Raw genomic sequence first — 20529 nt, 5'->3', positions numbered from 1 at the left:
TTTGCATTTCCAACCTGTGTCTCTGTACTTTAACCTGACTTCAGCAGTAGACAGTGTAGTTAGGTAGTACTTTTTAATCCAGTATGACTTTGTCTTTTAATTGAACTTCTTAGACCACTAATATCCAAAAGAAATATACAAGTCACATACTTTGAAGTTTCTAGTAACCATACTGAGAAGTTAAAGAAAGTGAAATTAACTTTAATATATATTTTAACCCAATATATCTGAAATATTACTGTGAAAGTGAAGTGTTAATCACTTAGTCATGTTTGACTCTTTGCAACCCCATGGACTATATAGCCCACTAGGCTTCTCTCCTCTGTCCATGGAATTCTCCAGGCAAGAACACTGGATTGGTTTGCCATTTCCTTCTCCAGGGGATCTTGCCGACCCAGGGATCGAACCTGGGTCTCTTGCATTGCAGGCAGATTCTTTACAATCTGAGCCACCACATCAACATATACTCAGTACTTTTACAATTTTTTGATATGTTTTACATTCTTATTTTTTCAGTACTAAGTCTGAAGCACACACCCATTCACTTATCAATTAAGAGCAGTCACATTCTGCATGCTCTACAGCCTTATATAACCAATGGTTACTACGAGACTATGTTAGTTTAGCCAATTTACATTTAGAGATTTATGACTGGGTTTAATATCTAGCCATTAATTTTCTAACTGTCCAGTGTTCTGTTGTTCTTCTCTTGCAATATTTGACAGTATTCCATTTTAATTCCTCTATGAGTTTTTCATTTTAAACAGTGTTTCTGAGGTATGATTCACATAAAATAAGCTTCATGTAAAGCTACAATCCTCTGACTAGTTTTGACATATGTTTACATCTATGAAACCTTCAGCATAAAAGAATATACATATCCATCATCTCTAAATTCCTTATGTCCTTTACAAACCCTCCCCGCCCACCATGCCCTTTGCTTTGTTGTTGTTTACTTGCTAAGTTGGGTCTGACTCTCTTGCAACACCAAAGACTGTAGCCCATCAGACTCCTCTGTCCATGGGATTTCCCAAGCAAGAATACTGGAGTAGGTCACCACTTCATTCTCCAGGGGATCTTCTCAAGCCAGGAACGGAACCCACACCTCCTGTATTGGCAGGCGGGTTCTTTACCACTGAGCCACCAGGGAAGCTCATAGAACAATAGGTCACTCTACATGGCTGAGCAGCATTTCACTGTATGTATGAAACTCAATGCCAAAAGAGTCATTTATTTATCCATTCATCATTGATGGACCCTTGGATTGTTCTAGGCTTTAGATATTACAAATAAAGCTACTATAAACATTTACATGAGTGATGAGTATATGCTATCATTTTTCTTGGGTTAAGTACCTAAGAAACAAAGTTGGATCATACAGTAAATGTTTAACGTTTTTAAGAAACTGCCAAATTGTTTTCCAAAACAGTCCTAAATTTTACATCCCCAACAACAGTATATGAGTGTTACAGTACCCTCACATCCTTTTCAACACTTACTATGGTCACTCTTTTAAATATTAGCTGTTGTAGAGATAGGCGATGTTGTCTCACTTTAGGTTTAATTTTTATTCTGGATAAAAATCCTTTATCAACTGCATGCTTTGTAAAGATGTCTGCCACTCTATGGCTTGTCTTTTCATTCTCTTAACTGTATTTTGAATAACGTTAAGTTTTTAAAACTGATCAAATCCCATTTGTTCTCTCACAGACCATGCTTTTGGAGTCAAATTAACAACTAAACAACAAAACGTAGATCCATGAAGTTTGCTGCTCCTGCTGTTGTCGGCAGCATATGGATATCCTGTTGTTATACCACTCTGCTGAAAAATCTATTTTTTCCCCTCTACTGAATTGCCTTTGTACCTTTGTCAAAAACCAGCTGTCCATAATTGTGTGGCTTTTTTCTTGGACTCTCTATTCTGTTCTATTCATCTATGTACCTTTACCTTAATATGATATTGTTTTGATTACGTTAGGGTTTACAATAACTTGAAAACAGGAGTCAGTCCTCCGAATTTCTACTAGCTTTTAACTATCCATCTTTGTTGAAGCTCCAATATGCTGGTCACCTGATGTCTAGAATCTACTGATTGGAAAAGATTCTGATGCTGGGAAAGATTGGGGGCAGAAGAAGGGGGCAACAGAGGATGAGACAGTTGGACGGCATCACCAACTCAATGGAGATGAGTTTGAGCAAACTCTGGGAGATGGTGAAGGACAGGGATGCCTGGAGTAATGCAGTCCATGGGGTCGCAAAGAGGCTGACATGACTTAGTGACTGAACAACAAAATGCTTCTTTTTTCTTATCCTACCTGGCATTTTTCTTCAGATTTTAGACATTTTCAGTTATTACTGCTTCTATTACATACATATTTCGCAACATTCTCTTTACTCCCTCTCCGAAAACTCCAAGGACACATACGTTAGGCTGCCTGATCATCCAAAGACATACTTTCATTCTCTCTGGAAACTGAATAATTTCTATCAATCTGTACTCAAGTTCACTAACCTTTCTTCAGTTGTCTCCAAACTTCTGTTGGTCTCAATCAGTGAATTTTTCCATTCCAAATACAGTGTGAATATTGTATTTTTCAGTTACAGCATTTCTATATGCTTTCTTTATAGCTTTCTCAACACATCTTCCATGTTCATTCTTTATTTTCTTTTACAGCTTTAAAAATACTTATAGTCTCTGTCTTCAAATTCCAATATTTAGGTCATTTTGAGGTCTATTCTTATTGAATGCTTCTTCACATGATTGTAACATCTGATGTAGGTAGGATACTGTAGATAATTGTCGGAAGACTGAATCATGTTGTCTCCCATAGGGGATACTATTTAGGCAGGCAATTAAATTACTGGTGAATTCTTCACGTCTTGTCAGACTGGACTATCACAGTCACTTACTATTAGTATTAGTGTATGATCCTTTCTCTGAAAGCCTGAGCATTCTGCAGCCTAAACAGAATGTCTGAGGTAATCCACAAGACATACACACTCTAACTTCCCAGAACTCCAATGTCTCAGAGCACTGTACAATCTATGGAATCACCATTCTAACTCTCAGCCCCACAGTAGGTCATTCCTGACAGACCATGAGTGTGTTAACCTGCACATATGCAGTCCAGTCATTATTCAAAATTCTGATTTAAGAATCCCTACACCAAATTCTGCCCTCTGACCTATGCCCAAACCCTTGGACGAGTTCCTTTTCAGGATCCTCCTCTGTAAATTCCAAATGTCTCAGAAGCTCTGAATACCAATCTTACTCTCTTCAGCACAGTGAAACCTTCATGCTCTGCTTGGGTTCTACCTCCACGTGCTACAACAGTAGGGTACCTCAAAGTAGAAAAGCCAAACTATGAGATTAATTTCACGTTTCCTTTATCTCAAGAATCACCATCTTATACTATTTACTCATCAATTCCAGACAACAGCTGTCCTACATATTTTACTCTGTTTTATAGTTTTTCATTTTGAGGGAAGATGCAAAGAAGGAAAGGCTGCTACCAATAGTCTGTCACAGCCCTACAAATCAGTTTTTAAAACATTTCCATTGAGGTGAGCTGAAGTCACTCAGTCATGTCCGACTCTTTGCGACCCCGTGGACTGTAGCCCACCTAGCTCCTCTGTCCATCAGATTCTCCAGGCAACAGTACTGGAGTGGGTTGCCATTTCATTTCAATTATCAATCATTAAATGCAGTTTTAAAAAAATGAAACTGACAGAGAGACACAGACATCTGAGCTTGTTCTTTCAATTATTTGCACATGGTACCCTGACTTTCAAAATCATGGCCTAGTAATTTTGCTTTGTAATTGTGACATGGAAAACTCAGTAATGACAATACGAAGAAGAACTTATCTTATCATTATTATAACTATATTTGGAGAATACTTCATTGTAATTTTTATTTAACTTGCAGGGTCTGTATGTGTGCACTGAGGCGTACATATACATGGGCGTGGTTATCTAAAGAAAACCAAAATGCTTTCCTTCTTTCACAATCTTTATATTGCCCAATGTAATTGATTCCTCAAACAAGTAATTCAGGAAAGAGTTTAGTAAAAAGAAATCTTGGTTAAGGTAAGTAACATACAATTTACAGTTATAAAGCAAACTAACTCATTCATCATCAGATTCAAATTTGGTCCACTGGCCAAAAATCTAAGGTCTAAATATTGGTCCACATATTTACAGACAGACAATACAAACAGCCAGTTATTTCAAATATATAAAGTTTAAATACCCTGTGAAGATTAAACAAATCTTATGTTTTCAAGTAAATAAAGGAAACCAATTCAAAAAATTAAAATACTGTTACAGCAAAGAAACATATTGAAACCACATAAAAAAGACAACTATGCAACTGAATCTTGTATTTGGGGCTGTAGGATTTGTGGGACTGAGAAGAAATACTTACCGTAAAAATATTTTATGACATACAAACATGAAAGTTAAACACGAAAGTACAAAAGAAGTGAGAGTGAGGAAACTTGTAAATCAAAGAAAAAAAAAGTTACATTTGTCATTAAAAAAAAAACCTATCAGAATTAATCACCTGACCACAAGACACCCACTTCAGGTTTTTTTTCCACTTGATACATATATACTGTAGCAAAATTTCCTCTAAAATGTTTCAACACAAAGCATTTAAAAATGAAGGCTATTCTGGTAAAGCACACCAAACTTGTAACATTCTGCCCTGCAAAATGGCAAATAATGAGACCTAGGAGAGTAACACTTACCTGTAACCACCATGCTGGTCATGTTAGAGTTTGGACTACTGAGAACACTGCCTGAGAGTAGTTCGTCAGATCCTCTCTATAAAAACAAGAACAAATTGGCATAAGACCCCTTTAAATTTAAAAATGTTAATCTGAAAGTCACTTCTCTGTACCTTTTCAAATAGTGTCACTGAAAAATGTCAGGTGTTACACTACTGGGAATAAAAAAAATTTAATTCCTGAAATAATAAGTTAACTCCACTCTCCTATTCGTAAGTTCCTTTCTCACAAAGCCAACAGTAGGTCCTTCCTTCCATTCACCCGAGTCCAAAAGGCAATAAATAGGAAAAATGACTAGGTTTCATAATCAAAAGCTTTGGAAAACTACATCATTTTTTTAATAAGCAAATACCAAAGCAGTTGAACTTTCTCACAGACACTCCGAATCCTTCAACCTCATATCCTTTACTCATCCAGATAACTCAGGTCTTTAGAAAATGAGAACTGCACACTAATGATCTGGACAACTCATCTTCACAATCACTGAAATTAAACAGGTATATGTTTCAATGGCTAGAACACTGTAAGTAAACGCAAAATCTATGGAATGAGAAATTTCTTTCTGCCAATAAAAGAAGAGACAATCATGTCTTCAAATCCTTTAAAGAAAAATCATATGAATCATTATGTTCATATGTTCTTAGAACTACACAGTTTGTTCAAACCAAGCAATGTCGTTTCAGCTGCTTTTAAAATGTGCATACTTACAAAAGTACATATGAGCACACTAATTTTAAAATAGCTAATCAACTGTTTTGCCTATTTGAAGTATGTCTATACTTACATACATTGGTAAGCAATATTTAAAATAACTAAATCAGTACTAGCTGATTTAGACAAACAGTACAAAGCTGAATGCAACCACCAAAATGGAAAAAAAATATACAAAGGAGATAATTTATCAGAGCATTTCAGAAAGTCCAAAACAATTCTAATTAACCATAAGCTTCATGCTAATCTGTGTTAAACTCATTCTTTAATAAGCTGTATCACAACAAATATAAAAGTGATAAATATTCATATGTCATTGTCCTCACTGTTTTAAAAGGGAACTTTTTATTAACATCAAGCTCAGAGAAATACAAGAAGAAAAATAAAAACAGTATCAAGTCACATTAATGCCACATTTACATCATCTTTAATTTTTTAGTCAAGGTATGGAAGATACAGCACGGCAATGTTTTATAAGGACATGACATACAGAATTAGCTACTTTAGAGATCTTTAAATTGTGGTCCCTAGAGCAACATTAAAAACCTGGAAATTTCCTTAGTGAACTTCGTTCTCAGATCCATCCTAGACCTACTGAAGAAAACAATGGAGACAGGATCCAACAACCTGAGTTCATTAACAAGCCCTCCAGGTGCTTCTATTGAATGCTAAAGTTTAAGAACTGCTAATAAACATTACTGGTTAACTATCAACAACAAAAATGTTTCCTAGTTTGTTTTCTTTTTAATTTTTTTAGAACCTGTTAGATTTAGAATAAAATTGGGAAGAAGGGACAGATTTCTCATATACACCTTGCCACTACACACGCACAGCGTCCTCCATTATCAGCATCCTCCACCAGACTGGTACATTTATTACCAAAGATTAATGCATCATATCTACCCAAAGTCCAGTTTAATAAATTAAGGTTTAATACTGTACATCCAATGTGTTTGGACAAATGTGTAGTGACATATATCTATCTTTTAACTTTTTTTTTTAAACATTATTTTCACTACTCCCAACATCCTCTGTGTTCTGGCTATTATTCATCCAGACTCCTTCCAACCCCTTAATTTTGTTGTCTCCATAGTTTTGCCTTTTTCAGAATACAGGTGGAATCTTACAGTATGAAACATTCTCAATTGGCTTCTTCCATTTAGTAATCTGAGTTATGCTACCAGGTACCCCCCATGCCTTTTCATCGCTTGAAAATTCATTTTGTTTTACTGCTGATAAATACTACATTGTTATGTACCACAGTTTACTAATCCATTCACCTACTGAAGGACATCTTGACTGACTTCATGTTTTGGCAATTATGAATAAAGCTGCTGTTAAGATCCATGTGCAGGTTTCTCTGTATATGTAACTTTTCAACATCTCTGAATAAAAATCAAGGAGTTGCTGGATCATATAGCACAAGTATGTTCAGCTTTGTAAAAACAACTTATTTGTTTTCCAAAGTGGCTATATAATTCTGCATTCCCAACAGGAAGCTATGAGATTTCCTGACACTCCATATCCTCCCCGGCCTTTATGGGTGCCAGGGTTTCAGATTTGGGCTATTCTGATAGTGTAGCAGTACCTCACTGTTGCTTCCATTTGCATTTACTTAATGACATATGATGCGGAGCATCTTTTCATATGTGTATCTGCCATCTGTATATCTTCTTCAGTGAGGTGTTTGGTCCACTTTCTAATCAGGTTGCTTTCTTACTGCTGAGTTTGAAAGTTCTGGGTATTTTAGATAATAGCCCTTTGCCCCGTGTATTATTTGCAAGTATTTTCTTCAAGTCTGTGGCTTGTCTTCTAGTTATCTTTCACAGAGAAAAAATTACTGATTTTAATCAAGTCCAGCTAATCAATTATTTCTTTCTTAGATTATGTCTTTGGTGTTGTACCTGAAGAGATACCTTTATACCTAAGTTATCGAGATTTTTCTCCCACATTATTTTCTGAGAGTTTTATAGTTTAGCATTTTACATTTAGGTCTATGATCCACCTTGAGTTAATTTTTGTGAAAAGTTTAACGTCTGTCTCAATTCATTCTTTTGCACATGGATTTCAGTTGTTTCACTAGCACTTGTCAGAAAGACTATCTTTGCTCCACTGTTTTGCCTTTGCCTCTTTGTCAAAAACAGGTTTGACTATATTTATAGGGGGCTCTATGCTGGGCTCTCTATTCTGTTTCACTGATCAACTTGTCTATTCTTTCATGAAAACAAGGCTGCCTTGATCACTGTGAAGTGAAGTGAAGTCACTCAGTTGTGTCCGACTCTTTGTGACCCCATTGACTAGCCTACCATGCTTCTCCATCCGTGGGATTCTCCAGGCAAGAATACTGGAGTGGGTTGCCATTTCCTTCTCCAGGAGATCTTCCCAACCCAGGGATCGAACCCGGGTCTCCCGCACTGCAGGCAGACGCTTTACCATCTGAGCCACCAGGGAAGCTCTCTTGATTACTGTAGCTTCATATTAAATCTTGAAGTTGAGTAGCATCAGTCCTCCAACTTTGTTATTCTCCTTCAATACTGTGTTGGCTATTCTGGGGTTTTTGCTTCTCCGTATAAACTTCACAATCAATTTGCTGATACCCATAGAATAACTTGCAGAAATTTTGACTGGGATTGACTCTATAGATCATTTTGGGAAGAACTGACATCCTGACTATACCGAGTATTTCTATACATGAATATGGACTTCCCAGGTGATGCAAGTGGTAAAGAATCCACCTGCCAATATAGGAGATGTAAGAGATGCAGGTTCAATCCCTGGGTTGGGAAGATCTCCTGGAGAAGGAAATGGCAACCTACTCCAGTATTTCTCACTTGGAAGATTCCATGGAGAAAGGAATCTACTTGCTAAACACCATGAGAGCACAAACTCACACAATCAATAAAAATACAAAATAAATTTAACAATGACACACCAAAAAGGATCAATAAAATCAAGCTTTTGATTTTTTGAAAACAACAAAAGAGACAAAACAAAAAAAGATAGCTAATTATACCTCATTAATCCATGCACATAAGAATAAAAGCTCAGGGAAAAAACTGAAGCAACCAGATGAAAACAACTTAGCTCAGTGAATAACCTCATGGAGCATAATGATACCATTTTCTTACAGTTGCAGGACTTTTAAGAAAAATAAACTTCTAGGCTATTTATGCCACTATATTCTGCATTTGCATTTTGTTGGCACCCCACTCCAGCACTCTTGCCTGGAAAATCCCACGGATGGGGGAGCCTGGTAGGCTGCAGTCAATGGGGTTGCTAAGGGTCGGACACTACTGAGCGACTTCTCTTTCACTTTTCACGTTTATGCACTGGAGAAGGAAATGGCAACCCACTCCAGTGTTCTTGCCTGGAGAATGCCAGGGACGGGGGAGCCTGGTGGGCTGCCGTCTATGGGGTCACACAGAGTCGGACACGACTGAAGCGACTTAGCTGCAGCACAGTACTAACATATACATACCCCTGTAATGTGAAAAATTAAAAAAAGACACTGCATATTTCAATTAGCTAGCTCTATATGAGCAAAAAGAAATAAAATTGGATCCCCACCTAATATAGTGTAGTAACTTTTTTTTTTGATGAATTAGAGACAAACAGAATAGATAAGACTTTAAAATTTTTCAGAAGAAAATATCTTTTTATCTATGAGTGTAAGTCACAAAAGTGGATTACATACTATGTAATGAATACCTCAGTAAGTTTCAAAAATAAGAAATTGTACAGATTGTAATATTTGATCAAACATGATTTTTTAATGAAAATAAGAGAAAAGAAAAACAGAACAAAATCTAATTGTTGTAGTTTACTCAGATAAGATTTTGAAACAGTTTCTAAAAATTTGAGCCAAAAAATGACTCTAAACTTCACAGAGTAATAAGAAACTTTAAAAGACAAGTTACTCATAAAATAAGTAGCAAGAGATTAGTTTTCAGTACATGAAATGAAAATTACCCTTAATCTTACTCACAGTAAAAAAAAAAAAGAAAGAAAGAAAGAAAAATCAATACTAGACTTATATGCCATCTCACTTCTCAGACTGGCAAAATCCCAAGCATTTCAATATGCTGGGCAGGCTATGGAGAACTGAGGAACCTGAATTTCTAACCAGCAGTAAAAGAAATGAGATGATTTTCCATATTTAGCCATTGAGTGATTTCCAGGGCATATTTACCTTCCAGGGCATGTTTATCATTACGTTAAAAAGTCAAGATATTAAACCCTGTGTATTCTGTGCTATCTTTTCTCTAAGATGCTAGGAGGGAGCATGCAGAAAAAACTCACATTTGCTTCTATTAAATAAAAGAATAAACCAAAAATTAATGAAAGTAGAAACCCTTTCTAAGGGGATAGAATAAGCAAAGTAGAATGAACAGGAGCAGAAGACATCTACGAATGTACCTTGTTTTGCAACTTTGGAAAATTTATTCAAAGTGAAAAACTATTCCCTAAAAATGAAAATCAAAATGTAACAAACAAATCTAACTATTAGGGTGATGGGAGAACCACACACAAAATTATCTCAATAAACTTTAAAATCCTGTAATTGAATTGGGCTAACCAAAAAGTTTGTTTTTAAATAAAAATAAAAGACATGTTTTTCATTTTTACCAAGAACTTTACTGAACAACACATTCACTATTTTGTTCCACTACTTTCTGCCATTTTTCAGGTATAACTTCATAATTCTATCATCTAAAAACTTTTTTTGAGTAAAGAACTATTTCAGATGCTTTTTACAGTCTTCTAGGGAATTGAAATCTTTTCCATTAAGTGAATATTGTGAAGACCAAAATAAATGGAAATGCAAAGGTGCAATATCTGGTGAATACAGCTGATGAATCAGAACTTCCCAGATAAGTTCTAATAGGTTTTTTTTTTTTTGGCCTGGTTATCAAATAAACATGCGGTATTGCATTATCCTGATAGAAGATTATACATTTTCTGTTGAATAAATCCATACACTTTTTATTGGGTGCTGCTTTCAGTTGGTCTAATTGGTAACAATATTTATTAAAATTAATCATTTGGTTCCCCAGAGGGAGCTCTTATTAGAGAACTGCTTTCCAATCCCACCATATACACAACGTCACTTTCTTTGGATGAAGACTGGTGTTTGGCTGGTGGTACTTCAACTCTCTTGTCTCACAATCTCTTCCATTCCACCTGATTGTACAATATCCACTTTTCACTGCTTGTCACAGTTTGTTTTAAAAACAGAACGTTTTTGCTATGTTCAAGTAGAGAACAGCATTGAGAAGGTTTTTTTCACTTATGTGGAACCCAGACATCAAAACAATTAACATAACCAAGCTGGTGCCAACGATTTTCAAGGCTTGATGTGACTATTTTGAGTATGTCAGCTATCTCCCACATAGTATAGCATCAACTGTTCTCAATGAATGTCTCAATTTGATCACTATGGACTTCAACTGGTCTACCCAACCTTGAAGAATCATCCAGCAAAAAATCTCCAGCATGAAAACTTCGATTAACCACTTCTGACGCGTTTGACCAGTCACAGCACCTTCTCCATATACTACACAAGTCCTTTTTTGTGTTTCAGTTGCACTTTACCTTTCTCGAAATAATAAATATGCTGAAAATGTTGCTTTCCCCTCCATCCTCAATTGTAAAATGGCTGCACAAAAATTCACCAATTTTAATAAGTTTTTTTAAAATGCATGCTGATATGATAGCTGTCACAATACGATCTAACAAAATTGTTTCAACTGAAGTTAATACGAAGATAACTAAGCAATACTAGAGTCATCTTATGGAAAAAAACAAACAAACCTGTTGGCAAACCCAATACTATACATTTTTCATGAAATACACTGAGAACAAAAATAACTGCAAAACAAATTTTAAAATTATATTACATTGCAAAAAATATACTACAGTGTTAACACTGATGTTGCTTTTTAAAGAAATATATATGCAATTATGTTAACATTAGCAAGCATTTTCAACCTACAAGAGATACCAACAAAAAAAATTGGAAAGGGAAAAATAGTAAAATTATTTACGAATTGGAAAGGAACACAAATATATATGTCTTATTTTATTAGCTCTGTCAAGTGAAAAAATTTGGAAACAATAACAAACCTAAAAGACATTGGCACCTTTGCATCCGTATTATTATTGTCTCTAAGGACCAGGTCCCACTAAAGGACCCATGATTTCCAGCTAACTAAAATTTTGGAGAAAAAAATAATACTTTAGGTAAGTAGCAAAATTAGTGATATTATGAGCCGCTGATGGCCCAAGATGAGAAAATTTAAACATTTTTAAAGAAATTATCACTGTAGTAAGACTAAATGTAAAAATCTTTGCTTTCACAATAACACTTTGATCAACAATAAAAAATTCATGTTACATTGGAGTTTAGGCTAGAGTTAGCAGCTCATAAGGAAAATTTTTAGCAAAAATCTCTGTTTTTCTTTTAATAAAGGTGTTTTGGTATAACCAAATATTTGAGAGGCAAAGTTCTTCTGAATAGAAAAATACTAAGTAACATATGCAGGAAAAGAGTATCACCACTTTTGCAATACCCAGTGGAATTATGCAATTATTAGCTACTAAAACTCACTAGTACAGAAAGATGATGGAGCACTCTATACTGGATGCATCAAGCAGAGAACACCTGAACCTACTGGCAAATGTCAACATCACAAAAAGATAACTAGACATGTTCCTTCTAGGGTGATACATTAGAAACTACACAGTACATTTACGAAGTATTCTTGCTGAAAATTAAACCTGAATCTGATCAAGTCTTATTACCTAACTACAAGTACACAAGAGATAAAGGATATGAGAAACAGAAAAAATGACAACATAGAGGTAAAGTCAAAAGAGCATAATTTTCAAATAATTGTATGGAATAGATGACCCAGTTTCTCTAATAGAAAATCAAGAAAGGGGAAGGGAGAAAGAAAAAAAAAAACAAACAAAACACAACTGTCCTATTAATAGACTTGCTTATATGCACGCTATGTCGCTTCAGTTGTGTCTGACTCTTTTCCACCCTATGGACTGTAGCCCGCCAGGCTCCTCTGTCCATGGGGATTCTCCAAGCAAGAATACTGGAGTGGGTTGTCATGCCCTCCGGCAGGGATACAGACCTAAAAATACCAAATCAGTAAGCTGACTTTCCTTGATCCCTGATTTAAAAAGAAAATATACAAGATTTCTTTAAAGTGATCAGGAAATTCTGATTACTACTGTTGGAGATTACATGGCATTAAGAAATTATTTTAGGGACTTCCCTAGTTGTACAGTGGATAAGACTCCACCTGCTAATGCAGGGCACATGGATTTGATCCCTGGTCCGGGAAGATCCCACATGCAGAAGAGCAACTGAGTTTTTGCACCAGAACAACTGAGCCCACATTATAGAGTCCCTGCTCCACAACAAGGGAGGTCACCATAATGAGAAGCCCACGCACCGCAACTAGAGAAAGCCTAAGTTAGCAATGAAAACCCAGCACAACCAAAAAGAAGTTAACAAAAATTATTTTAGTGGCGGGGTGGGATGGGCAAAATAAGTGAAGGTAATTAAGTGATACAAACTTCCAGTTATAAGTCAGTTACTGGGATGTATGCACAGCATGGGAAATGTAATAATAATATTGTAATAATTTTATATGGTCACAAATGGTTACTAGACTTACAGTGACCAATGTGTAATGTGTATATATGTTGAATCATTATGTTGTGCTCCTAAATCATAATATAGTATGTCAATTACACTTAGTTCAGTCTCTCAGTCGTGTCTGACTCTTTGCGACCCCATGAATCGCAGCACGCCAGGCCTCCCTGTCCATCACCATCTCCCGGAGTTCACTCAGACTCACGTCCATCGAGTCGGTGATGCCATCCAGCCATCTCATCCTCTGTCATCCCCTTCTCCTCCTGCCCCCAATCCCTCCCAGCATCAGAGTCTTTTCCAATGAGTCAACTCTTCGCATGAGGTGGCCAAAGTACTGGAGTTTCAGCTTCAGCATCATTCCTTCCAAAGAAATCCCAGGGCTGATCTCCTTCAGAATGGACTGGTTGGATCTCCTTGCAGTCCAAGGGACTCTCAAGACTCTTCTCCAACACCACAGTTCAAAAGCATCAATTCTTCTGTGCTCAGCTTTCTTCACAGTCCAACTCTCACATCCATACATGACCACTGGAAAAACCACAGCCTTGACTAGACGGACCTTTGTTGGCTAAGCAATGTCTCTGCTTTTCAATACAACAAAAAAATTCTTTAAAATTTTATTAAATATAAAAATATGTTCAAGAGGATTGACATAAAATTATCGCTAAGATTTGCTTTAATATTCTTCCAAAGGAAGGCAAAAGAAGTGTACTATTATACCACTCACCCCACTTTTGTACATTTTTGAAGCTTTCACAAAGCTTAAAAAAGTGAAAAAGGTAAAAGACACTGATGGAAGAAACTGAAGAAGATGCAAATGGAAAGATTTCCATTTGTGTTCATGGATGCTCATGGATTGGAAGTATACTGTTAAAATTCCCATACTACTCAGAGCAATCTACAGATTCAATGCAATCATCAAAATTCCAATGACATTTTTCATAAAATAGAAAATATCCTAAAGTCTGTATGAAACAACAAAAAATCCTTAGGAACCAAAGCAATCTTGAGAAAGAACAAAAGGGGAGGCAGCAAACCTCTCGGTCTTAAACTATAATATAAAGAGTAACTCAAAACAGTATAATATGGGCATAAGAGCAGACTATTATAGATTAATTGTACAGAGTTCAGAAATAATCCATGGTCAATCAGTTTAAACAGAAGGAGCCAACATACACAGTGGAGAAAAACAGTCTCTCTAAAATGATGCTGAGAAACCTGGACAATCTCATGCAGAAGAAAGAAACTGGACCACCATCTTTCACCACACATAAAAATTAACTCAAAATATATTAAAAATTTGAACATAATGGCTGAAACGATAAAACTCCCAGAAGAAAACATAAGTAGTAAGTTCCTTGAAATCAATCTTAGCAGTGACTTTTTGGATTTGACACCAAAAGCAAAGGCAACAAAAGCAAAAGTAATTAGACTATGTCAAACTTTAGCTTCTGTAGGGTGAAGAAAACCATCAACAAGATGGGGATGGAAGGAAAAATGTGCATATCATACATGAAATGTTAATATCAAAAATATATAAGCAACTCATAGAACTCAGAAAAAATAAACAGTACGATTAAAGAATGGGCAGAGGACATGAACTGACATACAAATGACCAATAGGTACACGAAAAGGTACTCAATCATGAATCAGTGAAATGCCAATCAAAATTACAATAAAGTATCACCTCACACCTGTTAGGTGGATAGATGCTATCGAAAAGAAGTAACAAGCATTGGCAGGGATTTGGAGAAATGGAACACTTGCACAATGATGATGGGAATGTAAACTGATGTACCCACTAAGGAAAACACTACGCAAGTTTCTCAAAAAATTTTACAAAGTATAACTGCATGATCCAGTAATCCCATTTCTGGATATTTATCTAAAGGAAATAAAATCACTATCTAGACATTAGCACCCCCATGTTCACTGTAGCACTATCTACAACAGTCAAGACAGGGAAACAACTTAGGTCTCCATCAATGGATGAAGGAAATGTGGTTAATCTACACATTCATAACAGCCATAAACAGAAGAATTCACCATTTGCAACAACATGCAAATGAGGTAATAGGGCTAAGTGAAATAAGTCAGAGAGAGAGAGAGACAAACACTGTATGATCTCATTTACCTGTAAACTCTTAAAAAACAAAAACCCAAAACACTGAATTCCAGAAGCACAGTCTGGGGCAGTAGGAGGTGGGGGGAGGCATTAAAGATGGTGGCCAAAAGGTATAAACTTGGAATTCTGACATAAAGTAAAAAAGTGAAAGTGGAAGTCGCTCAGTAGTGTCCAACTCTTTGCGACCCCATGGACTGTAGCCTGCCAGACCCCTCTGTCCATGGAATTTCCCAGGCCAGAATACTGGATTGGGTAGCTATTCCCTCATCCAGGGTATCTTGCCAAGCAAGGGAACAAACCCAGGTCTCCCTCATTGCAGGCGGATTGTTTACCAGCTGAGCTACCAAGGAAGCCCATAAATTAGCCCTGACCATGTAACACATGCTAATATAGTTAACAATATTTGAAAGTTGCCTAAAGTAAATCTTAAAAGTTCTCAGCACAAGGAAAAAAACTTAACTATGTGTGACAATGGATGTTAACTAGACTTATTCTGGTAATTGTTTCACAATTTATACATACATCAAATCATGTTGTATACCTGAAAATAATACAATGTTATATGTCAATTATATCACAATCTCAAAAAAAAAGAAAAAAAGGAAAAAGAGAACTCTACAAATCAAAGCTTACTGCCAAACGTATCAACTGATTTTTCTTAATCTTAAATGCATTTTTAAATTAGAAAATAAACATGTTCAGCATGTAAAGTGACAAAAAATAATAAAATCTAGCTGGGTAGGAGATAAAAACAGAAATTAGTGAAATATGAAACAAAAAAATTACAGAAGCTGGTACTTCGAAAAAACCAGTAAAAATAAGGCCTCTGACAAGAAAAATAAAGGATAAAATATGAATATGTGCTTTTAACAAAAATAGAAAAGGGGAGAATTAAAAAATGCTATAAAATTCTGAGAATAGCAAAGTACTGAATAACTGAATAGATCAGTAAACTTTGATGAGAGGTGGGAGCATGGATCAAGAGGGAGGGGGGACATATGTATACCTATGGCTGATTCATGTTGTTGTATGCAAAAGCCAATACTATATTAAGAGGCAATTATCCTCCAATTAAAAAGAAATAAATCTGAAAAATAACTTTGGAAGAAATCAAACTATTTGTCAAAAAAAAGGCTCTCTCTTTCCTCATGCCTTACATATAGGCTGTTTAAAATCCTTGCAACATGTAGGACAAATGATGGGAAGTACAATGCATTCGCTTTGGTAAAATTGCCAGTGACTTATTTTCCTTTTTGCCTAAAGCATTTAAGTTTCTGCATTGAGTATGTCTTTTACAAATAAAGAAAATATCTTGGAGAAGAAATATGCTCTCCAATTAATTTATAAATTTAGTACAACTATAATAAAAAATCAAAAGTCTTCATGGAACCCAGCCATCTTATCTTGTATACACACACACATATATATAAATATATATATTAAATGAAAAAAATTGCCAAGGACAGTTTTTAAGAAAAGTTGTGAAATTTACTCACCAAAATTCCAAGACTTATCATGATGTTACATTAAATTAAGACATGTATTGATAGCAACAGGATAGTCACAAACAATGAAACAGAAGAGACAGCCCAGGGAAGTTTCTCACATATATGGAAACACGACAACTAATACTGCAGATCAGTACGAAAAACATGAATCAATCAAGTTTGTAGCAAATTTGTTAGCCATAAGGGAAAAAAAATCATATAACCATTATAACACACTAAAATTAAATTTCAAGTAGACTGAAAATAAAAATTTTTTACCGTTTAAAATAAAATCTGGAAGACTATATAAAAGACCAATTTAAAACAAATTTCTTAAAGCTAAAACAAATTTAATGTTAGTATTTCCAAATCTAACCATCAATTTTTTTAAAAATAGCTACGGACAGGAAGTTTATCTGTACCTTGTACAATAAAGCTTTAGTGCCCACAATACATAAAAACTGCTAAGAATCAATAAAAGGAAAAGCTCCTTAAATCAACATATAAAACTCCAAGAAAATAAATGAAAACTTTGAAGCTGACTTCTAGTAAAGTGCTCCTTCTTAGGATTTACAGGACCTCCCCCCTGGCTCAGACAGTAAAGCGTCTGCCTACAATGCAGGAAACAATGGGTTCAATCCCTGGGTCGGGAAGATCTTCTGGAGAAGAAAATGGCAATCCATTCCAGTATTCTTGCCTGGAAAATCCCATGGACGGAGGAGCCTGGTAGGCTACAGTCCATGGGGTCTCAAAGAGTTGGACACGACTGAGAGACTTCACTCACTCGCTCACTTACAGATTAAAGAACTATAATAAAAAGCATCACCATCATCTGAGTAGTTATGTACCATTCTGTGCTAATTCTTTTACATATTGTCCAATCAAGACAACTTTTGAAATAGGTCCCGTTAAACCCATTTTAAAAGTTGTAAAACTGAAACTCAAAGGTTACCCTGTTCAATGTTAACTGGTCTGTTAATTCTAAATCATGTGTTTTTAATTTGATAAGACCTACATTGACAAAACATTTCTTTTTCATCATCAATAATTCCAACCTATATTATATTTTAATACTGCATCTTTATTATAAAAATTTTATTTGGACTTTTATATATCCTTTAATACTGATGAATAGATATTTATCGAGAAGACTATGCTGAGCATAAACAGGTTTAACAAAGTTATTTAAATGAATGTTCTTGAAAAAAGTATCACACAGATGTATGCAAAAAAAAAATCAGCTATCATGTATCTATTAATGGAAAAATACTTCACCACTTACAAAATATTACTAAAAATCAAGAGAACTTGATGGCCAACCGACACATGGAAAACATAACTGTAACATCAGAATACAATCAGTAGATGCAGACTATGGATAACTCTATATGACCAACAACCAGTTTTCTTCAAAAATAAAACGTAATTATAAAAGCCTCACAAGGATAAAAGGATAATTTGCACATTGAAAGAAATTTATTTACTGAATGTGTTGATCTCATTTGATTCTGAACCTTCTGTACCACTAAAAATAAAGCCAGTAAACATACTACAACTTTTACAAGACAAACAGAAATCTTAACACAAATTTGGCACTTGAGAACATTAAGCAATTGCTGCCTTTTTTTTTTTTCTTTTGGAGGGAGTGCACTGTGGTTGTATTTCTTTAAATTAGAGAGGATGGGGGGGGGGTTGGGGGGGAGAGAGAGAGAGAGATCGATCTTTAAAAGAGACACAACAAAGCATTTACGAATGAAAACAAATACCCAGAATTTTTCTCAAAATAACAGGAGAAAAGTAGAGTGTGGATAGCCTAAATTTTAGCAATGGGTTGTTTGTTGATGACTGTTTGGACTGAGTGACAAATAAATAACAGTTTATGATACTACTATGTCTTTTTTCTATGTTCAAAATTCACAATAGCTATAACAAGAATCATTTCTCAAAAACACATTTCTTCCATAATTTTTTTGTTATATTTTATTACTTTTCAAGTAAAAAAATTACCTAGCCACCTTAGCCCTTCATGAATAGCTAAACCTAAATTAGGAAAGGTATTTAGCTTTCAATTTAGCAACACAAATGAACCAAATAAGATATCTGAACAGTTAACTACAGAGGCTCATGATTCTAAATCATATTGCTCCATATAATACCAAAGCTAAGGACTTGGCAGCTCAGCCGAGACATTCTAAAAATAGAATAATGAGCTACTTTCATATATGGAAGCTTACAGGTACATGGTTTTGCCAGTAGTCATGTATGGATGTGACAGTTGGACTATAAAGAAAGCTGAGCATTGAAGAATTGATGCTTTTGAACTGCGGTGTTGGAGAAGACTCTTGAGAGTCCCTTGGACTGCAAGGAAATCCAACCAGTCCATCCTAAAGGAAATCAGTCCAGACTGTTCATTGGAAGTACTGATGTTGAAGCTGAAACTCCAATACTTTGGCCACCTGATGAGAAGAGCTGACTCATTTGAAAAGACCCTGATGCTGGGAAAGACTGAAGGTAGGAGAAGGGGACAACAGGGAATGAGATGGTTGGATGGCAACACTGACTCAATGGACATGAGTTTGAGTAGACTCCCGGAGTTGGCGATGGACAGGGAAGCCTGGCGTGCTGCAGTCCATGGGGTCGCAAAGAGCCGGACACGACTGAGCAAACGAACTGAACTGAACAGGTATATGGAATACTGCCTACCACATGAAGTACAATCTTTCTGCCTACCTATCTGACATCCTGTATTTCCTCTCCCTCCCACATACAAACGCTGCAGTAAAATTCAAATGATTCAGCTGATTGTTCAATGGTTATGAATCTGTGTCAGCCTACTGGCACAACTTTAGACATGTCTTTCCCTCAACATATATTGCTCAGTTCTGCTCCCAAACATTTACATGCACTGGTCACAATCCACTAATTTCATGAAATCTACTCTGATTCTACCAATTAACGTTCCCTGCTGTAGCCTTAGGGCATTTTAGTAAACCTTGTATTAGTATATTTATGTCTTTGACTAGATGACGTCCTAGAAGATATAGCTCTTTTGGATCTCCAGGGAAAAGGAAGAAGGTTAAGCAATAAAATTGGCATTGACCTTTTTACTGATAAGTAGCTCATGAGATCATGAGCATATTGAAGCCAGAGACCTTTCAAGAGTCACTAAGTATACTGAGCATGTACTATGTAATATGTACCACCAATGATGGAAAATCAACAAAACAAGTAAGGTCTCTGCTCTCAAGACACATATATTCTATTCTTAGTGTCTCTGAATCACCAGTTTTTAACATAGTGCTGTCATTTAGTAGACACACTATAAATGTCTTTAATTTGAAATTCTAATATAAATACCCTAGCAAGAATTATGTAACATTTTAAGAAAACTCAAAACCTAAAAACACGAATAACAGTTTTTGGTTAAAATACTGGTCATCAATCAGTTATATTCAACCACTATTAAAAAGGTTATGTTTAGTACTATTTTATTGCAATTATCTAGGAAAGCCAATGATGCTGAATAAAATACCCATATTACAACTTAAACTGTCTTTGCATTCAGCAGTTTACAACTGGTGCTTTCAAAATTCTAGTGAACTTTAACCTTAAAAAAGCTAACTACTTGAGCCCATCATTCTGCAAGAATTTCACAGAGGCAAAATGGTTAAGAGTATAGAAATAAACCTCTGAAACAAATTACAAAGAATTTAAAATTTTTTTTTAAAGAAATGCAATGAACTTTTTAT

At 35.5% G+C, this 20529-nt stretch overlaps 1 protein-coding gene across 4 annotated transcripts in view; it reads right to left on the bottom strand.

Annotated features, from left to right (window-relative positions):
• PTBP2 (polypyrimidine tract binding protein 2) overlaps positions 1–20529 on the bottom strand; it is an 81685-nt gene that overhangs the window by 51454 nt on the left and 9702 nt on the right. For all 4 annotated transcript variants that reach the window (XM_018045801.1, XM_018045802.1, XM_018045803.1 and 1 more), the window contains exon 3: positions 4752–4827. In XM_018045801.1, coding sequence (XP_017901290.1) covers positions 4752–4827 — 76 coding nt within the window. The remainder of the gene's footprint in view (positions 1–4751; positions 4828–20529) is intronic.

Source organism: Capra hircus, chromosome 3 (genome assembly GCF_001704415.2).
Source record: "Capra hircus breed San Clemente chromosome 3, ASM170441v1, whole genome shotgun sequence".
Lineage (NCBI taxonomy): Eukaryota > Metazoa > Chordata > Mammalia > Artiodactyla > Bovidae > Capra > Capra hircus.
The sequence above is the reverse complement of the archived record's forward strand: the minus strand, read 5'-3'. Positions and strand labels throughout refer to the sequence as shown.